The following is a 20,090-nucleotide window of genomic DNA, read 5'->3' on the forward strand; positions in this document are numbered from 1 at the left end:
TCTTTGACTCAAGATCTATCTTTTGTGAGTTCTTATTACACAAGATTGAAATCTGTGTGGGATGAATTTTCTACTGTAAAACCAATTCGTAGTTGTTCTTGTAACCCAGGGTGTTCTTATGGGGCTTTAAAGATAGTGATTGACCAACATGAAAAGGAATATGTTGTTCAATTTTTGATGGGTTCAAACGATTCATTTACACATATTCAAGTACAGATCCTATTAATGGATCCAATGCCATCCATTGATAGGGTGTTGTCTCTCACTTTGCAAAAAGAAAAATAGCGAAAAGTTGTAGGAGCCTCTGTGATGACTAAATCGGCTGCTTTACTCATCAAGAATATAGTTTCTCCTGGATCAAACAACAAGCATTATCCTAAGCAACGCTCTAAGCCTGTTTGTACCCATTGTGGCCACACTAGACACATAGTTGAAAGGTACTACAAGTTGCATGGTTACCAGCCTGGATTTCATCAGAATCCAAGAACCAAAACATCTTCTGTAAATCAAGTTTCTTTATCTTATACTGGCCATGATGAAGCAACCATGAATTCAAATACCGTCATCTTCTCCAAATAACAATGTCGTCATCTTCTTGCCTTTCTTCAATCTTCTTCACAATCATCTCAACCCACAGAAATAAATGCTATGAGCCCTTCTAATTTACCTTCCGATTCATCTTCTTTTAGCCTGTCAAGTATGACTTTACCTTTTGTTTTTTACTCCAATTACGTTTCTAGTAAACCTAATTCTTGGATAATTGATAGCAGTGCCACTGACCATATGGTCAGTTCTATTTCTCACCTAGCTTCAACTACCTCACTTGTCAATACTTCAGTAAAATTACCAAATGGCACATGTGTTCCTATTACACATGTTGGTACTATGAAATATCTAATTCCTTAGTCCTACACAATGTTCTATATGTCCCATCTTTGTCTTTTAATCTCATATCAGTCAAAAGACTCACTAAAAATTCTTCTTGTTGTCTTGTGTTTCTTGCTAAACTTTGCTTCATACAGGACCTACACTCTTGGAAGACGATTAAAGTGGCTAAACAAGTGGCTGGTCTATATCTGCTACAAGATAGTTTTCAAGCTCCAGCTATGAATTCTAGCATCTTTTTTTTTTTTTTTTTTTTTTTTTTTTTTTTTTTTTTTTTTTTTGCTGTAAATCTCTCTTCTTTCGATCTTTGGCATTTAAAGCTAGGACATCCCTCTTCAAATAAGATACAAACATTACAAAAATCCATTCCTGATATTAGTACTTCTTCCAAATTTTCTTGCCGTGTTTGTCCATTGGCAAAACATAAAAGTTTGCCGGTCAATAATAGTCATACTGTGAGTAATAAAGTTTTTGATTTTGTTCACTGTGACATCTGGGGTTCCTTCTCTGTTGAATCAATTACTGGTTTTCGCTATTTTCTTTCTATTGTGGATGACCATTCTCATTGCACTTGGGTATACCTTAAGAAAAGTAAATCTAATACTCGTCTTTGGTTCAGAAAATTTTCAAACTCATAGATACACAATTTGATATTCATATCAAAACAATTCGGACTAACAAAGGAGCTGAGTTTGACATGCCAGATTTCTATTCTTCTAGAGGTATTTTACATCAACAAATATGTGTTGTTACACCTCCGCAAAATGCTGTAGTTGAACGTAAACACCAGCACCTTCTAAATGTTGCACAATCCCTTAAATTTCATGCCAACTTGCCCCTTGCTTTCTAGAGTGAGTGTATCCTCACAACAACATATTTGATCAATCGAATACCATCTCCTTTGTTGTCTAACAAAACACCATATGAAATGTTATTTTCACAAACACTTAACCACTCTCATCTTTGGGTGTTTAAATGCTTATGTTTTGCCTCCACATTATCTCACAATCGTTCAAAATTTGCACCTAGAGTGCGTCCTTGTCTTTTTCTTGGATATTCATATGGTACCAAGGGCTATAAACTCTATGATTTGGAAAACAATACCATTATCTTGTCCAGAGATGTTATTTTTCGTGAGTCCATTTTTTCTTTTAATACATCCAGTATTTTTCCCACTGAGTCTATTGTGATGCCTGTTCCTCAATCAGATGAGTTCCTTCAGTCTCATACACTCAAGTTTCCTACTTCTCAATCAAATGATCCTAACAACACTACAGATACAAATATTACCATAGAGTCTCCAATTCCTAATGAGCCTTTTCAATCATTACATGATATTCCTACTACTCATTCATTTCTTCCAACTGATCAGCCTAAAATTTGAAAATCCACTAGAATTCATAAACATCCCTCATATCTTGTAAATTATCATTGTAACTTAGCCAAACCTGTAGCAGCCTTCAGGTAAATTATCATTGTAACTCCGTCCACTTCAGGTAGGCAGGGTTGGGTTGAGGAGCAGAGTCTCCAGTTTGAACGTTGTCTGGAGATGGGCGAGTTTCGCCCGTTAGAAAGCCTTGAAGATCATAGCTTTCTAAGATGTTGGTCAATTGAGTTTTCTGCAGTAGAAAGTTGGAAGAGGTGAGACGTAAAGACACAAAATTGGATATATTGTGTAACTGGGTAGGGATATTCATCAGATGAGGAACGGAGTTGGAGGAATTTGACATGATTGGAAAAGAAATTCTCTCTATCGTCCCATCACTTTTGGTACCATAAAGATGTTTTTAAGAAATGCTAACAGGATGAGATATTAGACAAGTGATTATATACAAGTGATTACACAGTTGTACAAAAAATTACAAATGACAAAATTAACGTAAATGCAGTATGTACACAACTATTGTTTCCTAAAATTACAGGTATGCAGAGATATTTAACGAGAGGAAGTTATGGGATTTTATCTCTTGACATGCAGAAGTTTAGGAGAAGAATCTGAGAGGGTTGCAGGGATTGCTGAGTGATCTTATCATCTGTCATGCAGGAATCATGGGATTCCAATGATGCAGCACTGTCAAAAAGATTGGTAAACCTTACTTGCCTATTCTCAGCATACCAATCGAAACTCGTGGTAAATCAAAATTCCTCAAAAACTCATTCTTCACTTACCCTTGTTTTGCCAAAAAAATCCCTCTTTAGTTGATCTCCCGAAAAATAAGTTCAAGGAGAATAACTCTTCCTTGGTTAGCCAAATTCTTGATGATCCGTTCCCATTGTTCCCAAACTCACACGCTGCCCTTGATAACTATAATACTTTGGTACATAAATATATGGGAAAATCAAACTGTTGAAGCAACGTTTTGAACATCAAAAAGCTAAATATTGGCATCCATTGCATTGTAGTTAGTTGCATTATTTGCACACTAACTGTGAAATGCCTGAGCCTGAAGCACGTATCATTGCAAGCAACCGTGATCACAAGCTGGAAGCGTTTAGCGCTAGCCTAGCTAGAGGTATAGTCTCACCTTCCCTTTCAATTAAATTGATGTATCTACGTACAAGACAAAGACATCACCGATGTTCTAACGTTGAATAAGGTCATTAACAGATGATTTGTACGTCTGCTGAACTGCGCATACGGGACATGGCCTCTGTCTATTAATCATAGGCAGGACACGTACCATTTTTAATTTGTTTGTTCTCTTCTTTGAGCATCTTCTCTTATTTGTGTACCATGTCAATGTGTCACTCGTGTGCAGAGTGAAATAAACATCACAAAAAGACATTTTATAGACACTAAAGTAAATAAAAACCCCTCAAGTTTATAGTATACATGCTTACAATAGAAGCTTATTATAATATCAAGGAAATTCCATTAAGATAACATGATCAGACGGGCTTATTAAATAAAAGGGAAAAAACAGACTTTAATATTCCCAAACAAGCCTCCCACAAGAAGCACTGATTAATTGAGATTCAAGCTATAGGTTTGTAGATATGAATCATCTTCCATTTCAGATTATCCAAGCAGACTTAGTAAGTGTGCGGGGAAGCATTGACTTGATGCTCAAGCAATACTAGCACCCCTATACTTCTTAGCAGCCTCTATACTGTTGATTGTTGGGGTGTAAGTTTCATCAGTGGGTCGTGGCCGAGGTAAATTGAAGTTGCCATACCTCCTTGCAGCTTCCCTGCTGTCAATGGTTTCTGGGTAGGAATCTTGTTTTGAGATTGGAACCGGGTACTTGGACTGTGGAGGAGCATTATTAGCGACAGATAAACCCATCACAGCTTCCTTCAAATTCTGAACAGCTGTGGCAATATCAGATGTAGGTTTTCTGAGCGCAGTAGCTCCATTAGTTGGTCTTGGCCTAGCCCAGCCTCCTGGAATATTATCATTCATGCGGTAGTGGTCATAATCCTCATTATTACGAAGGGCAATATTTCCACTCGGCTTTTGCAAGTAGTTGTTGCTGTAATCAGTACTATATCCACCATAGCCAGGACTGATGCCATTTTGCACGTTTGACTGAGGAGTTTGGCCTCGGGATGGTACACCTAAAGATCCAAGCTTTTTGGGTCGGCTAGCTTCAGTCTGGACTTTGTCGAGCAAGGCCTCAACTTCCGGTGGGCGATCACGAGCTGGACTCAAAGGCCTACCCCATTTATCATCTGCATATTTATTGCTTTTCCATGGCTCGACTTCATATCCGTAGTCTTTCACAGGCTGGGCCTTATATCCATATTCCAGTACTGGCTGGGGCTCATAGTACCCGTAATTCTTCACTGGCTCGACCTTTGGTGGGGAGCTACTTCTATATGAATGAGTATTACCCTCTGGCTCTTCATCTTGTGGGGAGCTAGGCCTGTATCCATAGTCTTTTACCAACTTTGGTGGCGAGCTATGTCTGTATCCATAGCTTTTCGCCGGCTCTACCTTTGGCGGCGAGCTATTTCTGTATCCATAGTTTGATTTCACCGGCTCTACGGCCTTTGGTGGCGAGCTATATCTGTATTTATGGTTTTTCACCGGCTCTAGTACCTTTGGTGGTGAATCATATGTGTAGTCTGAGACCAAAGGTATGCGAACATGCTCAGTTATTCTCTCAACTTTGGCAGCGTAGGCCATCTGCGCAGTACTTTGGTTTGTAGTGCGCACGATGATTGGCCTTGTCCTTCCCTCAGCATCAACAATGACAGGTCGATAGACATGGTCGGAGTCATGGCTTGCTTTGCTCCATTCATCAGCCCCATAATTGTTGGGGTAGCTGCCATAACTATACCAAGACATCGCTAGCTAGCTAATGATCAAGAAAGTGTGCAAACTTTTGAACTTTGTTTCCTCAAAGAACTCTAGGAATACTTTCTCACTTTCTAAAGATCTCATAACTGATATATCCTTAAATAGGAAAATAATGTATTCGATCATTTTGGGCTTACGTGACATGAAAGAAGATCCAACTATACTGCATGCGTGCATGTGCAAGGAGTGTGGTACTTTTTCTCATGCATCTTGAGATTCCCTTTTAGGTTCTCCATTTACAAGAGCTGTGGAAGAATCATATTCTGCCTAGCCATCATGGATTGTGATCTCCACTAACTTCCATTTGAAAATTTGAAAGCATCATATATATTCTTCCTGGAAAACTTAATACAGTTTCCGATTCTTTTTCTTTTTTTTATCACAACACATGATGAGTATAAGACCCCGCGACATTGTTTTGGTTGTTTAGTTTCCGATCGAAATGCACCCCTGGAATCGGGAGCCAATAGGTGATTGGAATCCCAATAAATATCACATAATTTTTTGTGATGAAATACAGGAAAAAGGTCTGTTTGAAAGTGTTTTCTCGTTTCTGAATCAGTACTCAAGCATATGAACTGTTATTGTGAGCCGTAATCCGCCAGGAAAGTGTACACTGAAGCGCAGCGATTGATATGTAGAAATCGCTATGCACTTTGTTGAGTAACTTGCCTTCTCATTCCATTCTCCAATAAACCTATCATATATCAATTCTAAGCTTATCTAAAGAATCATATTCTGCTTTTGGGTTGATTTTGACCTCCACCCATTAATAATACGGCCAAATTCATGTCTTCCTCTTTATCTCTGATCTATCAAGAATGAAGAAATTTGAAGGAACGCAATCGTTTTTAATTCTTGTATGTGGATATGTCGAAGGCCCTCTACCATTTCTTTGGTGCTCTCAGGATCATGAAGTCAATAATAAAGAAAGTTCCCATATAACGAAAATTATTTTCCCCATAGAGTGCCAAATATATTGTGGGCACAAGCATATATGCCATTCAGAAAAACACAGGCTAACCCTCTCGTGGCATGAACGATTGGATCAGCTGGAATGTATTCGATCGCCATGTTGTTCTCTGATAAATATTCCAAAGATTTTCAAAAAGCTAGCATAAAATCAAATAATAAAAATCAGTACTCACGAGTTGATGATCATGATCAGTTCAAAAAACTTGCATTTATTGGCATAGACGATCAAGAACAAATTTACTAACCAAGATCAGCATGAGTACCTAGTACAAGACATCACTCACACGTACAAATAATTAAACTCATTAGCACAAGATGATAATAGTAAGAGAATTTTCTAACAGGAGAAAAAAAAGATGTTGCAATTATCACTTAAACTCGCGAGACATCGTAGAAAAATTACCACCCCCACTTAGGTTTTACGTACTTACGTGGCTTAAACAATCATGAGTTTTTCTACTACTGGCCGGCAGGGCGATGGCACGAAACCGATCGATCGAAAACTTTTAGTGAAGGTCAAACCCTAATTTTTATTACATTTCAAAGTTGGCACCGGGCCACCTGAAAATCCTCTCTGTGCCATCAAAATATTAAAGTTCAACTAATTATCATTTATACCCTTATTTCTTCTCTCTTATTTTCTTCTTCTTCTTCCTCGTTTTCTTCTTTCACCTGCGGTTCAGTGCTCTCTCTATCTGTGTGTGAACTATGCTATATATGTACCAAAGAAGAAAATGCCTCGAGGAATAATGCAACCACACCCATGGTCCCTACGCTTCGTGGTCTAGCTGTCCTGGTTCTCTGATCTTTGTTTGGTTGTGAACTTGCGGTTTCGTACAAAGAGAATATCTACAATCATGAATTATCTATTACCACGTAATCATTTAAAAAAATTAAATAAAATATGAGACCCACATTAAAAAAAAATTACTTTTTTAATAAAACCTCACTTTTTTTAAAGCGATTACACGAAATTTACGTACTTCACAATTGTACATAGAATTACTCTTAAAGGCAGGGGAGGGAAAGATGAACGAGTACCATGCTTTTTTTAAAAAGGGGTACTTTGAGGGATGGGGCTATAGTCGCCATTCAGCCTACAACGAGTTCCAGATCATTACTATTGGCTTTTGTAAGATAGATTATATGATTTTGCGAAAAAGTACAGAACATCATAGCACATCGGTCTTGAAGTGGAACGGTACGACTTTCTAACCAAGATTTCTGCCTGTGAAATGGGGAGAAATATCTATAAATATAAGTCGAATATCTAAACTGCGACATGGGAGATGTTTTATTTCCAAAATGAAAAAAGAAAAAAGAAAAAATCAATAAATCAACAGAGTTTCTATGACTAGGGTATGTAACCGCAATATCCGATCTACAAAGCTTTCGACATCATTATATCCCTAAATTTGGCTCCTTCAGATGATCCAACAATACTTCTCTCAATTCTACTGATCCATACTCAAAAACCCTTCTCTTCGGCACGCAAGACTCAGCTCGATAACGACTTTGCAATGTCCGATGAAAGCTTTGCATGCTGCATTTGGAACTGCTTTACCAAAAACTTCACAGCACATTCGGAGAATGCGGCTATATTCAGCAATCAATTGATTTTCAAATTTACAAACCTGATACATACTTTGATCACCATAAGCACCCCCATGAATCATATTCCTCCGTATTTTACACAAGCACAATCTGACCTGCAAGTATTAGTAACTACACTTGAAATTGCTCAGACATTACTGGATAACTGATTTTTTTTTTTTTTTTTTTTTTCTTAATAGAGTGCGCAAACAAACCTATCTGGTCAGTACTGAAAATCCCCTCATACACTATCAAAGTTACTTTTTCCTTTTTTTTCCCCCTTGTTTGGGGAGCAATGTAAGGGAGAGGGGGAGAAGAAACCTCGCTCTAAAACCCCGTGAAGCTAATTCCTGTTGTCTCCTAATTAATGTATGTTCATGCTCAAACGTGTATATCAGCACCAAATCAAGTGGCAAGCATTCTCGGGCCACCAAAAGGTCATATATATCAATATGAAAAAAACCTTCTCCACAACCTTTGTCTTCCTGAGAGTGAGAGAATGTTTTCCAGACACCAGAAATTCTAACTTATTTTGTACATGCAACAATGCACTAAGAGGTAGCTTTAGAGAGAGAAGCAGCGGTAAAATTAGGTCACAATACACACCTCCTGAATGATATATGAGTCACCTGCCCTGCACCACTCTATAATTAAGAATAAGGTCCTCAGATTTCTTCCATATATAACCCCGAACTGTGGCTAAGCTCATGTCTGGGGACAAGACCTGGAAAAAAAGCAGAATAATTTTTCTAAATGCATATCAAGGCTAACACAGAACAGTGTTAAAGCAATTCCAATTATTTAAACTTGAAATCAATAAAGTCAAGTTCTTTATAATGCGCTCAGCTCATTCTTTAACCAATATATAAGCTCTCAAAGGAGTATCAATATATTCCACCATCATCTTTGCTCCTGAAAACTACATTTAACCCTAGAAGAAGACGGACAGGCTGTGTGTAGATGTCATGTAAGTTGAGTACTGTGATCCAATTCTTAAGATTGATAAAAATAGAAATTAAAAACTAAAAATTTTTAAAAAGTAACAACAGGCAGGGAAAAAAAAAAAAAAAAAACTGGAGTAACATATTGAGACAGATTAGATTGATTAGGCTATAAAAATTTGAGCTTGAGATGGGTCGTTACTTCATTCAGTACTTGAGCATTTAATTCATGATACAAACAACGAAAAATTCGAACAGAAAAAAAAATACAGAAGGAAGAACAGCTATAGATATTCCACATCTTAAAAGGAAGAGATAAGTGAGTGGTTGCAAAAGGAATATGAGAATTTTGCCCCATAAGTTCACCTTGGAACTGCTATTTAATTATTTAGGAGCATACAGATTGATGGTTTGTCAAGGTATACAGTGCAGGGTATGATTGAAATTTTGCTATTTACATTTTACTTACATAAAAATCCACACCAATTCAAGAAAAAACAAACAAAAAAAGGTTTCAACGGCTCGGACTCCACCCAATCCTAAATTGGTAAGTGCTTTTGATGAGTATGAAAGCATTTGACACATTGAAATCACCACAAATTTTGAAGAACATGTACGGGCTAATAATCATCATGTTTGATTCCTTTATGGACCAACAAAAGTCATACAAATTACGTAGCATCAATTTGCAGGCAATTAATTTAAACCATTTGTGCGTTCAAGGTAAAAGAATCGACGTTGAAGCATTGGACTTGCTCAACATCAAGTGTAAGGATAATTCCACTTTAATCATGTTACTTGTAAAAACTATCTGAAATTATTTGCCCATTTTGAAAGTTGGGCATAAATATACCTCACTTTCTCCAATTATCCCTTCGCAACAAATTTACTTTTCCTCCATTCCCCATATTTGGACGTAAAAAGCATTGAGGGTGTGATTGGAAAAATGAAATTCAACAAATGAATGAGTTAATTATAATGAAACTAAAATTCGAAGCAAAAAAATATATCAAGTTATTTTTTCAATATTAGTCTTTCATGTTTGAATTTTATTCGACATTTCCATCACCATAACTTCATTGTTTATAATCTAAAATCTCATTGAAAAGTTCATCTCTTACTAAACTATACATATAAAGCATAAATAGGCTTACCTGATTGTTGCACAATATCTCTATAGCAGGTTTAAGCTTTTGCCAAGGCTTCAATCCTGACCGAAAGGATCCATCTCCAACCACTGTATGTGTTAACTGCCCTCCAACAAGTCCGGAAGCAAATGTTCCATCGGTATTTATACCATCCACGGGCTTGTCAAGAACCATCTTTTCTATAACATAATTAACTACCTACATAAACAAAGGAAAACCACCCCCATTATTCACGATTCTCCTAACCATGCAGGAGGTGGACATTAATATGGCACAAACATTGACATGATAGAAGGTGGATTCTCTCTGTAACAAAAGAAAGGTACTTGCATTCTGACAATACATGTCAACCTTAGCCATATTTGCCCATTAATGTGTAGAGCCATACCCACCCAGGATAGAGCCAAAACATTTTACCTTTCTGAAGGGGAAAGCAAAAGAAACAATGATATAAGACCTACCATTGAGTAGTATTTTATATTTTTTTCCAAGAAGTTAAGTCTTCTCAAAGATGCCAATGAGAAGACTAAAGAGCAGTTACTATATTTGCCAAGGCAACTATTATAATTCACAGCAAATGATGCTATGCTAGTGAATTCCCTATTTCTTGCTCTTTCTTCATAGTGTATGTTAAAGAAATAAAATATAATTGGTTCACAGGTCATATCTGTAGGGCAACTATTATAATTCACAGCAAATGATGCCAGTGAATTCCCTATTTCTTGCTCTTCCTTCATAGTGTATGTTAAAGAAATAAAATATAATTGGTTCACATGTCATATCTGTCTCCGACAAATACTTGGATTGATAATTAGAGTTCAGATTTTTTGCAGCCCCCAGTGTGTTTGCCACATGCATGAAAGAATCTTTACTTTTCCAACACAAATATAATATAATATGCAGTTACGTGTAGTTTTGGAACTTCATCCAAAATCCAAATAGATCATTCTCTTCAGACAAAAATTTGACTTATTACACAACTAATTGAAAGATTTCACATATTCGCTGAAAAGAAAACCAAAAAACTTACTTTTTGAATCCTCAATATACGAGGAGCGCTTAGTTTCCCTTGTGTCAGGATCTGGACAGCTGAACCTTCACATGGATGCAAATAAAAGCTGCACCTGGAGAATCAATAAAAGTTTTTTCAGGGAAAAAAATGTTCAGTGGGCCAATTAAATCTTAAGATAAAAAATCATTGCACTCTTTGAGCACAATGAGATTCTACATGGAAAAACTAAAACAATATTCATAGACCATTTTTTGTTTTCTTTTAAATCCAGCAAAGCAAGAACAACAAAAATACCAAAACAGAACCAATGAATAAGAAGAAATTGCATACACAAGGAGGCAAGCAGCAGAATATTCGGCAGTAAGGCAGTGAATCTTCTATCAATTTCTCAAGCATATGCAAGAATAATAATTTCTTAATAGTTTTAGGTTCTAGTAAAACAAGAGCTAGAGTCAAGTGCTTCATGTAGAAAACATGGAGATAAGCAAACAGATACACCCAAAACATGTCCTTAACTGATATTGACTTAAGCCACAGATATTTTGTTCAATTAAGAAAAATAATCGGCAGAAAGCACTACCAGCATCCAAACACTCAACATCAACCACAAAATCACAGCTACATATATGCAATTTTTCTTCCAACTAGCACATAGAAACTCAACCAATCAAACACAAAAAGAAGAAAGCATTGGAAGTTAGAAGTTTACTTGGTATTTTCTCTTGGAGGTAGGCGATTATTTAGCACACAGTCCAGACACCAGAAAGGAAAGTCTTTCTCATCTTCAGTTCCATCTAAATCAGTAATCTTCTTTCTCCATGGACCTCCATGAGAGCCCTGAGTAATGATGGAAGGAGGGAAAACAGTTGAAAATTCAAATGGAGGATATACCATTGCATCATTCTCGGCATTAAAATCAACTTCGATTCTTGAATGGGTAAGACTTCTATGGCTAATATCCTTTCCAGATGACACATCCCCATTGGCTGAAGGCTGGGATCCAAATCTTTGCTTTTGTTTAGCCAACCAATGAGCCAAAAGTCCTTTAAGGGTTTCCCGGGCTAGATTAACCTGCAAAATAACAAGCAATGCAACATAGGCTTCTAGAAAACTTGTAGAAGGACCAGCTTCCAATTTCTTGGAAGAACAGATTATTGTAAGCATGACAAAATGATGTCGATTGTAATACAACATTCTTAATTTCTTATTATTAATGGTCATACAACCAAAACGATGTTGATAAATTGTCTAAAATCTTGCATATGTAGAAGAGAACTAGAATGTGTTGGCAAACCAGAGAAACATAACACTTGGCAATTTATTCACAGTGTCACAATTGCACGACCAAAAACAAGAACTTTGAAAGTTTTGAGGTCATGTTCTGATCTTCCAGGTTTATAGGGTTCTTTCAAGAGAAGCACTAGTCACAAAATATATGACAGCAAATTTCTTCTTAATAAGTTGATAATTATAAAATAGAAAGCTATGTAAACACGAACATTCATCCAATGATGGAGAGAATTGAGGAGAAAAGAAAAGGTCCAATGATCCTCCATCATCTTTCTTGCAATCCTTGAAGCTCCGAACATTTCTTTTCCCTCCAGTTGGGGTTAGAATAATCTGTTATGAAGCATTTGTTACAATGGTAGTTGGTCATTTTACCATAGTAACCTAGTATAAAGGTGTGATTTGGATGGAGGAATACGAGATTTGGGCTTAACGCATGTGTTAGATGGTAGATGGTGTTGCAATCAACATCATTGTGTGATTTTGTCATCGCTGACATCTATGTTATCGTCATCAGTGTTTTTGATGTGACAAGAGGAAACATAAGTGTGGCTGCTATGATTTGAGTTTTTTTCACACAAAGACAAATTACTTAGCTAATTGGTTGTGGTGATTTGTGGTGTTTAAAGTAGTGAAAGATGCACGATGGCGGTTTGATGATTTGGTGTCAGTGGTGTTTGTGGTGGATTATTGTGTGGTTTTGATCATCTGTTTACTCTGCCAAACTTGTCATGGTGGTCATCAGAAAAGTCTGAGCTGGCAATTTCATGGACAAAGACCCCTGTTTGTTTTTGGTGCTTGGTGTTTCGATATCCCAGATGACGCTCTTCTGCTCTATTCCAGTAATAATGTGCTTTGGGTTTCACAGTCCAATTGAAGACAGGTGTAGACCCATATTGGTCCAGCCCATTCAAATATTCGGCCCAACCTAAAACAAATTTGGATAAGTCCAGCCTAGCACAAACATGAAGAGATCATTTTCTATAAAGTAGCAATATGAAGATTACCATCCGGCCTTTCTAACACGCCAAAAGATCCACTACCTAATGAAGCATTACAATGTAGCCCAAACATATCGATATAGAATCCCATAAACTTCTGGGGGCTCTGGCTATCTTGCAATGACGAGAAAGACAATCACCATTTTCCCCACTTTTTGCAGATCTGCACCAGCCAATCACAAAAACATGCTGCTTCCTTAGGTTGTCCAAAATGAGCATCTACCCCAATGTTGTCATCCAGACAAAGAAAGCCACACATAATGAAGCCTTATTCCCCTTCCATAGGAAAGAGGATCTATCATGGGGCGATGAAGCTCTATTACTGTAACGCCCAATAGAAGGCCCAAACCACATAGCCTATACTCCAAAAGAACTAGTCAATGATACAATTGGAGCCCCATTAAAACCTTATAAAAAAGCAAGAACTTCTCATTACCAAGCAATGTGGGATCCCATACACCACCTACTTTTATCCATATCATATGGGGTATCACAATTACACAATCTAACTTTGAGCACTCCTCACTTGGAGGTAACCCAACATAGCCTGTCCTCATCACCAGCACATAAATGGGTGGTGTACTTCCTCTCAAGACATGAAATAAGAGTATCCATCTCTCAACCATTTATCACTATGTTAAAATAAACATCCTACTTATGAAAACCATTGGAGATCTGTAAATGGTCTGCCATGAAGCTCCCTTGATGCCAGCAGAACTCAAAGCTAAAATTTTTAAAGGGTTAGCTTGATTTTCATCCTCATATTTTTATAATCTACAACAACAAAAATTATCACTACCAATGCTAACCAATGCTGAGCACGTTGACACCACCCCCTTGAGTGGTCCAATCAACACCACCAAACAAAGACCCCTCGGTTTGGTCTACAGTTGGAGCCCCAGACCACAAGGGTGGTCAGTTGTTCACCCCTACCAGCATTGCCATTAATGAGATGCACAAACTAGGAAAAAGACAACGGATGCACTCTGCCACACCTTGAGCTGTGCAAATAGGTAACAAATTTCATCCTCCCAAAAGAAACAAAACCAATTAAAAAAAAAAAAAAAAACCTAAGATTCAAAATACCCAAAAAATAAATATGTACACAACTTTTTTTTTTATAAGTAGATAATTTTTATTGAGTTGAAAAAATAATTTTTTTATCGGTATTGAGTTGAAAAATATTACAATCATTTCACTATAATAACATGCATCAGATTAGAATAAGAAAGTCGTTCACAATAGACAGAAATAAAGGAAAATTATCACATAAATAGACCTGTGATCAGAGCCATTTGGTGCAATTTTCAGCCTATCCACAAATAACAAATATTTTCATACATGAATTGCCTCAATGAACATGTTATATCCCCTTCCACCCCCCCCCCCAACACACAACCCAACATGAAAAAAGTAACAGATAAGAAAAAGAAAAAAAACAAAGTGGGGAGGGGGCAACAAACCATGGATTTTTTTTTTTTTTTTTTTACTAGTAAGAAAATTTATCGATCCTCATAATCCTGCAAAGCCCAAGTACACAGGTAGTATGCAAGAGAGAAACACCTAACTATAGCCTACCAGCTAGAAAAAACAGCATAAAAATCATTTAAATTAACCCCCTCCAATACAATAGCCTTCACCCAAAGTAACAATGCAAAATAATAATAATAATAATAATAATAATCCCAACCAAAAAATAGGAAGACCTGAGATTCTAAATGCAGATACCTTATCATCCTCAGGTTTCCCAATAATGTTAAGGTCAGTTGAGTACATCTCGGCTGAAAAGCATTGTGGGGTGTCCAAATGGATAGATAAACTTCCAAGCCTGGTATCCACAGTGAACCAAGCGGGAATGCTTACCTGAAGTGATGAAATTTACAAGTAAAATAATCAGAATTGTCACAGTAAAACTACAAGGACTCTAATATTAGCTATATTAGAAAAATTATACCATCTCAAATAGCTCTTCCTTTTTCTCCTCAAATGACACCTGTAATATTAACAATAAAAAGCATGAATGATTGCAATGTTCACCCAAATTGAAATTTACTGATTAGTAATATATAAATAATTTTCAACCAGTAACTAGTACAATTACAGGGCCTTGTGCAATCAAGTATTAGTGGCATGTCAACAGTAATATCTTTCTAATCATACACAAGTACATAGAAAAAGAACAAATGAAACCTTTCCATAATTCTCAATGACAATGCCCCTGCTGATCTCCCACAGCTTCACTGAACCAAAGGTATCCTGTTAATGAGAGAGATTAATTTTACAAGGTCTCATTGCAAGAAGCTAACACAAATGACATCAAAACTAAAGATTAAGGGCTGGTTTGGTTACACAACCAAACTATCTCATCTCATATAATCATTACAACTTTTCCAAACTTCAACAGAAAATATAATAAACAATTCAACTTTTTCAAATATCAAAACAAAAATTATATTATAACAATATTTTATTCAACTTTCAACAAAACATCTTATCTCATCTCATCTGAACTACGTAACAAACGAGGCCTAAAATAACAAAATGATTTTTATCATGGTAAAATATGGAGGCATCATGATTACCTTAGTCAACACATTCCTCCTATTATTCAAAATTTCATGCTGCACTATTCCAGGAGTTCCGGGAATGATAAGTGTTGGTTCTTTGTAAACAGGAACCTACACAAAAATGCCAAAACAACCAACATTTCACTAGGACTTGTTTGGATGCAGAAACCATCTCATCTCATCATTACAACTTTCCCAAATTCCCACACAAAATATAATAAACAATTCAACTTTTTCAAATCCCAAAACAATAATAATATTAAAAAATAATATTCTAACAATATTTTATTCAACTCATCTAAACCATTTCATCTCATCTCATTTCATCTCGCTATCCAAACGAGCCCTTAGTTAGAGAACACAAAGATCAGTTGCAAAGATGCAAATATCCAAAAGAGATAAATTCAGTAAAATACTGAAAACAAAAGGACATGAAATGGAGCTCCAGAATACTGATATACCAAGGTTCAATAACAATGACCTGAGACATGGAATAGCATCTATAAATCAATACAGATTAGGAAGATACCGGAAGAAGTATTACTCACAGGAGTAGATCCTTCTAAGGAAACCCTTGCCCGAGAAAAGGATAAGTTTCCAGCCAAGAAAGAACCACCTCTTTGAAAGACCTTCTGAGGGTTACGTCCTTCAGCAGGCCATCTATTGATGGAAGAATCTGATGTTGCAACCCATATATTATCATCTTGTAAAGCCAATTGCAGAATGGGGTGTTCCCCTGTGCAGAGCAAAAGACTCTCTCTTGTTGCCAAGTCTGTCAAATATAACTGAATATACAAACAGAATTGGGCATAAAAAAGATGAGCACCAAAGCTAAATAGGATAAGACATTTAACAAAAGGAAGACAATGCAAGAGAATTTGCATCAGTTAGTTTACAAGAAAACTTTACTCACAGAAAGGTCTCTCCCACCACTATAAACATGACTAAATGTTGGAGTGCTGGCAAGTGCCCAAACAGAATCTGTATGTACAGCATAGGAGTGCACGCAGCGCTGCTGACCAAGATCCCAGAGTCTATATATGAGAGCTCAAATAATTAGTTAACCACCAAAGAACATGGTGACACTCTTATACACATAAGTGCTTGTATGTATACTTATGATGCATGATTATTTTACAGTAAGAAGATAGGTGTGAGATATGTACCTGATCATAGAATCAGAAGATCCTGATAAGCAAAGTCTGCAATAATGACATTTACCAGAACCATCAAAAACTTGCAAGACAAATAACACAATATAGTTTACACCCATTCAGTAAAGATCAAACATACAATAAGGAAGTATAAGATAAGAGTGATGCTAGATACAGGCCTGGGGTGTGCAAGCCCCGCGCAGACCTTCTGGAAAAAGTGGGACCCCCCATGAAAAGAAAACACTGCATGCCCCTTCAAACATACCTGCCAGTGGAATCCAGAAGCAAAGTCCTAATATTATCAGTATGACCTCGTAGCTTCATAGTCTTTGAACCAGTTCTTGGATCCCAAACACGAACAACCTAGAAAAAGATAATAAACAAGAGACACCACACGTTTAGATTATGGTAAAAGTTAAGAGATTCAATTCAACATAAGCGCACATACAACCACCAGCAATAATTTCATAGCTAATTCAAAAACATAATAAAGTCAGATTTCAAGTATATAAATTTCTTTAATATCAGAATATACCTTCTCTGTTCCACCAGAGACAAGAAGTGTTCCACTATCACTCATCGCCAATGCATAAACTGACTCCTTATGGCCTTTGGCAGCAATTGGAACATATCCATTGGACTGATTTGTATGTGTAGAAATGCTGTTGCTCGAACTTATAGTGTGTAAACTAGTAATCGGTAGTGAATTCCCTGAACCACTGATGCCATTTGGAGAATCCTCTTCCATTGCATCACCAGACTTTGAGAGTGGAACAAGTGCAGACTCAAGATCCCATACAAAAACCTCCCCTCCAAGTCCACCAGAGGCAACAATATTGCTCTAAAATGCATGACACTATAAAAGGATCAGAAAATGACATTTATAGAGTATATTACCATGCCTGAAGCAAAATTTGTGAAGTCATACTGAATCACTGATTTTGAAAGTTATGTAGCAGGATGCACCAGCAGGAACCTTTCATCCAACAGTTTATAAGGTCCACAGAAAGTTTGACAAAGAAATTACATTTTTTTCAGCAGCAGCAAGACAAGTGACATAGTCAGAATGTTGACGGAGAGTCCTTGTGCATGTTCCATCAGTCAAACAGTTCCATGTCTGGTATTTAATAACAATTATCAATCACTAATCACCCTTTCAGTCATCAAAATAACAGACAAAGATAATGCAGAAACTATAAAACTAACAGCAATGATCAAAGTTAACCAACCTTAAGGGTGGTGTCTGAGGAGCAGGAAACAAGCGTATTATCACCTGCAAGAACAGCATCATTAACCTGCACTACGAGAGACATTGCCCATATATTCAATTGTGAATTATATATGCAACACAGTAAAAGCAGGATCACAAGCTAATAACTAAGAATGAAAAGCAAGAAAGATCAAAACTTGAACATGGAATGATGTCTACTGTCTCACACTCTTTTCCTTTTCCCACACTGGTATAACTGAATGAACTAATCTAGAGCCATAAGAGGTTTAAAACATATGACATTCATGTGTCCAATACTCTTTAGTCTTTATTTTGTTCCCTGGATTATGTCATGGCCATTCGGGCCTAACCATCAGTATGGAGCTGGAATTTGCCTGGAGAAAAATAAATTAAACCAGCTCCTCTTCAACCTCAACATAATAATAAGCTTAAAAGAATACCTGAAGTTGTAAAATTACCAAATAAAAACTGCATAATTGAAGCATCAAAAATCTCTTGAAGTAACTCTTTATATGTAAGTGAGCATATAAGAAGGGAAAAGGATAGGTGATAGGCAAACAGTACCCAGTCCACATGAGACTCAAAAGTAGTAGAGCAGGTAGCTGCGTCTTCCATCAAAGCCCATCTTTTAAGTGTGCCATCACGACTCCCAGTGAAGAGGTAATCACACCCATCAGCTCCCAATGACTTGAGTACAGCCAGACAATTCACACCTGCAGAATGCTGCAGATAGAGGAACATTGCAAAATGCAGTAACATTAGAACTTATAACCCAATTGACAGTAGTAAGTTTATCACCCTACCCTCCGCAGGTTCAGAAAAATAATACATTTTCACACAGGGAGAAGGGGATGGATGAACTCCTAATGTATGGAGGGATTCATGAGTTACTGGTCTGACACTTTCACAACTAAGTGGTCCGAGAAGACACTTAGGTGATGTTTGGTTGTTAGGAATTTCATGAATAGTATAAAATTGTTTGTGAGGTTGTGAAAACTTTTTGAGATGAGGTTTCAATAAGTTTTATAGATGTGGTGGGACCCATTGAGAACATATTTGAAAGTAAATTTTTTAATAAATAAAGTCAGTTTTTATTTTTTATTCAAAAATTAACAAGCACCCCATGTGGCTACCACCATGGGATGGCCAGCCTAGCCACTACCAGAAGGCCAAAATGGGACCCTTGGTGGCAAAAATCTCTGGCCACCATCAGCGACTCGGATTGGGCCAACCTTGGCGGTAAAAGTCTCTTGCCACCACAGGGGGGCCCAAAGGGAACCTCAAGTAGCCATCAGTGACCGGGGGAGCCATCGCAGGCAGCCCAATCTAGGCCGCTTGCTGGTGGCCAAAACCTAGCCACCACGAGTTGGCCTGATCTAGCCACCCCTCTTGGCCTGGCCAGGCCAGTCACCACGGGGTTACCACTGTTTTTTTAACTTTAATAATAAAACAATTAAAAAGAATAGCAAAATGACTTGTACAGTTCTAGAGTGTTGAAGCCCCATGCAGTCCCTTTCAAAAAAAAATGTGGGGCACACATGGACCCACATGAGAAAACACACTTTTTCATAATGGGCCAGTTTTTTTTCAAATGGACTGCACGAGGTTTGCACAGCCTACTATTGTATCTAGCATTACTCAAAAAGATATTGTTTGGCACCTGGGTTTTTGAATTCTTGGTGATTTGAAAGTGTTGAGAAGTTTTTATATTGTACATGTAATATGTTTGGAAATAAAAACATCTTTGACTGTTAAAATCCCCTCTTACTTCGAAGGGGGTCTGTAGCCAAGCATCACCTTAAAATTGGTATGTTATTTTTCCCGAGGAAGGATTTTATGCTTCCATCCCAACATCTTACAAATGGGAATAAAAGAAAATTCATTAACATTTCTCTAGTTAGAATCATTTGTTTTTGCAAATGAGATAAGATGAAATGAGATTAAAGTTAAAAGTTGAATAAAATATTGTTAGAATATATTTTTTTAATATTAT

The 20,090-nt window shown here is 37.0% G+C and overlaps 1 protein-coding gene across 6 annotated transcripts in view; it reads right to left on the reverse strand.

Annotated features, from left to right (window-relative positions):
• Positions 1-20,090, reverse strand: part of LOC121262605 (WD repeat-containing protein 48-like) — a 30,743-nt gene that overhangs the window by 7,450 nt on the left and 3,203 nt on the right. For 3 of the 6 annotated variants that reach the window (XM_041165145.1, XM_041165142.1, XM_041165144.1), the window contains exons 3-18: positions 18,662-18,820; positions 18,096-18,161; positions 17,894-17,983; positions 17,402-17,707; positions 17,132-17,229; positions 16,879-16,914; positions 16,626-16,746; positions 16,261-16,497; positions 15,728-15,823; positions 15,336-15,401; positions 15,100-15,138; positions 14,874-15,008; positions 11,567-11,928; positions 10,876-10,969; positions 9,852-10,043; positions 8,151-8,480 (exon numbers count right to left, since the gene is read on the reverse strand). In XM_041165145.1, coding sequence (XP_041021079.1) covers positions 8,382-8,480; positions 9,852-10,043; positions 10,876-10,969; positions 11,567-11,928; positions 14,874-15,008; positions 15,100-15,138; positions 15,336-15,401; positions 15,728-15,823; positions 16,261-16,497; positions 16,626-16,746; positions 16,879-16,914; positions 17,132-17,229; positions 17,402-17,707; positions 17,894-17,983; positions 18,096-18,161; positions 18,662-18,820 — 2,196 coding nt within the window. In that variant the 3' untranslated portion in view covers positions 8,151-8,381. Of the gene's footprint in view, positions 1-7,835; positions 7,873-8,150; positions 8,481-9,851; positions 10,044-10,875; positions 10,970-11,566; positions 11,929-14,873; positions 15,009-15,099; positions 15,139-15,335; positions 15,402-15,727; positions 15,824-16,260; positions 16,498-16,625; positions 16,747-16,878; positions 16,915-17,131; positions 17,230-17,401; positions 17,708-17,893; positions 17,984-18,095; positions 18,162-18,661; positions 18,821-20,090 lie in introns of those variants that run through there. The other 3 variants (XM_041165140.1, XM_041165141.1, XR_005940143.1) reach the window with 3 other exon arrangements.

This window comes from Juglans microcarpa x Juglans regia, chromosome 4S (genome assembly GCF_004785595.1).
Source record: "Juglans microcarpa x Juglans regia isolate MS1-56 chromosome 4S, Jm3101_v1.0, whole genome shotgun sequence".
Lineage (NCBI taxonomy): Eukaryota > Viridiplantae > Streptophyta > Magnoliopsida > Fagales > Juglandaceae > Juglans > Juglans microcarpa x Juglans regia.